This window comes from Rhipicephalus sanguineus, chromosome 4, assembly GCF_013339695.2.
Source record: "Rhipicephalus sanguineus isolate Rsan-2018 chromosome 4, BIME_Rsan_1.4, whole genome shotgun sequence".
Classification (NCBI taxonomy): Eukaryota; Metazoa; Arthropoda; class Arachnida; order Ixodida; family Ixodidae; genus Rhipicephalus; species Rhipicephalus sanguineus.
The window spans coordinates 42,452,840-42,455,460 of NC_051179.1; the positions used below are offsets into that span (position 1 = coordinate 42,452,840).

The following is a 2,621-nucleotide window of genomic DNA, read 5'->3' on the forward strand; positions in this document are numbered from 1 at the left end:
GACGGATTCGAGAAATTTTGACGGCGATCAATTCGTGAGGCAGGGAACGTCGTCACGGAGGTCAGTCGATTATTGGAAAAATGGTTCAGTATCCCCTTAAGGTTTTCGCCTTAATAAAGGGCTAAGTCGTGTCCTCATAATCAGACGTCTTGTAGCAGAGTTATCAGTCACTTCTTCGCACTCGGACATAAGCATTATGCGATAGCCAAAGCAACCAAAATTATTGCGGGTGAAGCCACGCAATCTTTTTAGGTTCGCAACATTCAGAGGTTGGTCTGCAGTCATGTCATCGGTCATGCGCGACACGCCCGAACTGTACACGACAGTCGGTAGCTCAGTTTATTTGTGAATTCCCCAAAAAAGAAAACGACGAATATCCCCCGTGTGTCCAGGAGCTAGCTTTATAATGCAATGACACGTCGGCGTTAGACGAAACTTTACAACTTGCGTGTAGTCAATGTAACATTGCATGCGACAAAACTTAAACCATAAATGTGTAACATCGCAGCTTCGGAAAGTCGAACACGTACAAACACTGTGCACGTAGTCGCATCCCGCGATGCACAAATCGAGGCACATAGCAGGCAAAGCAACAGTTCACTGCCGTACTGTTGCCATCTCAGTCTATAGTCTCGTGGCCACCCCCGGATATTCTGTCGCGTGGTTCTGGTGCGACAGTACGCTCGCTGGTCTTCAATGTGACGGATAGGTACGGCGCGTCCAGCAAGTGACCGTGCGGACGTCGTGGTAAGATGCCGCTCGCGTCCGTTCCCAGTATAAGGGTCACTATCTTCTCGAACGCCTCCGGAAAGATCAACGAGAGCAGGACTACGACCACGGCGACGACCAGCACCGAGACTAACAGGGCTCGCGCGATCGTCGTGATGTCAGGCCAGTCGATGGTCTTGGTAATTCCCCGGGACGAGCTCGTGCTAGTTCCGGTGGCCATGGACCCGGACTTTGTCGCGGTTGCCGCGTTTTGAACGCAGCCGTCGCCCACGTTCGAGATTTTTCCGCCGGAGCTCTGGTTCTTGTCGGGCGCGTCCTTCGGCAGCAGCGGCGACTTACCGTCGCTGCTTTTTTCGGATCCCCTGTCGCTGGTCTTGTCCGTGGATGTTTTGTCGTCTCGCTGCAGGCGGTCGGAAACGTTGGCACCGGCTTTCTCAGAGTCGGTCTGGGTTTGCTTAGCGCCCACCTTGTCGACGACTTTGCCGCTGCCCTTAGGATCAGAGGTCCGTCGCTTTCCACCGTCGGTTCGGGGAATGGTTCCTTGCTGAGCGATTTTAGCCCGGATTCTTACCGGGGGCATCCCAGTCGTCTTCTTTTTCGGCGCTGCGATGTTAATTGTACGGTTAGCTGTTATCTTGCCGGCGGCTATCGCAGTCTTCTTGGCGGCCTTGTGAACCACCGGAGCGGCTCCTTTCTTGGGAGGTAAAACGGCCGCCGCTTTGGCTGCGGAGTTCACCGAACATCTCCTAGCGCCGGAACCGGTCGACTTCTTAGACTTTGCGGAGTCCGAGGGTTTCGGGGGCGTCTTGCTCGGCGATCCTGCACCGGACGCGTTATCGGAAGCTCTCGTTGGCGAAGTGGCCAAGGTCTTTTCGGGTATCCTTGCGGTCGCACCGTCGGGCGGCTTCTTCGAACTTTTGTCCACGGCTTTATCGGAAGACTGCGAGCTGCTTTTGCCCTTGGCGCCGCTTTTGTTCTTCGAATCGGCGCTGGAAGTGGGCGCCTTAACAGCGTCCTTGAGTTTGCTGATCAACGATGACGGTCTGGTGAGAGTGAAAACTTGAGACATACTGCTCGTCTTTTTCTCCTCGTGTCGTGCGAGCAAGCACATCTCGTTGGGGCACGGCTTGCCTTTCTCGTGAACGCAGTTGTTCGGCTTGCAATCCGGCTGCAAGAGAAAGTTGTCGTCCGCGTCGCTTCTGATATCCTGGGCGGGCGGCGTCTCAGGCGCTGCGTTGGGTACAGACGTACCTCGAGCACTTGACTTCCGTGCGTGGCGTTTCGCAAGAGCCTTGTTGACAACTGGAATGCGTTGCAATGGTAGGGGAATGCGGGCCGGCGCTCTGGGTTGCGACCTCGTACTCGACGTAGTCGAGGATTTCTGGACATAGAAGCGAGGCTCCCGCCTACCGATGTCCTCGCCGTTTTCTTCGCGCTTTTTGGGAGTCTTCGGTTGGGACGGCCAGTACATGGCGACCTAAACCCTGGGCCCTTTCTTCTTCTTCTTCTTCACTTGACGGACACACGCGGGATATCAGATTGCCCAAAAATATCGGCACGAATCGTTGTTATTCGTAAAACTTTGGAATGGTTTCACGCGGAACAAACAGAAAAAGAAAAGCAAACAAAATTTTTTTCGAAGATTGTTTTCGGGGACATTTGGTTTTAGATATGCCAGCGATGACGACTCGGGCGAACATATTTTAATCACGGCAGTCGACCACAACTAAAACTTCCACAGGCATCGTCACCATCTTGCAGCGCTGTAGTTTACGCCATACAGAGGAAAGGAAAATGTGAAGGCAGCGTAGCACAACAGGATTAGAGCTACAAACACGAATTTAAGTCCAATGCGTGATTCACAAATCACAGTGCACGTGCAATTCACGCAA

General features: G+C 53.3%; 1 protein-coding gene across 1 annotated transcript; it reads right to left on the reverse strand.

Annotated features, from left to right (window-relative positions):
• Positions 1-619: 619 nt before the first annotated feature.
• Positions 620-2,200, reverse strand: LOC119391158 (uncharacterized). The gene has a single exon (XM_037658833.1). The coding sequence runs from the start codon at positions 2,198-2,200 to the stop codon at positions 620-622; it is 1,581 nt and encodes a 526-aa protein (XP_037514761.1).
• Positions 2,201-2,621: the final 421 nt, after the last annotated feature.

Excerpts from the sequence above, each read along its gene's own strand:
- LOC119391158 (XM_037658833.1), bottom strand. The coding sequence starts at position 2,200 with ATGTACTGGCCGTCCCAACCGAAGACTCCCAAAAAGCGCGAAGAAAAC.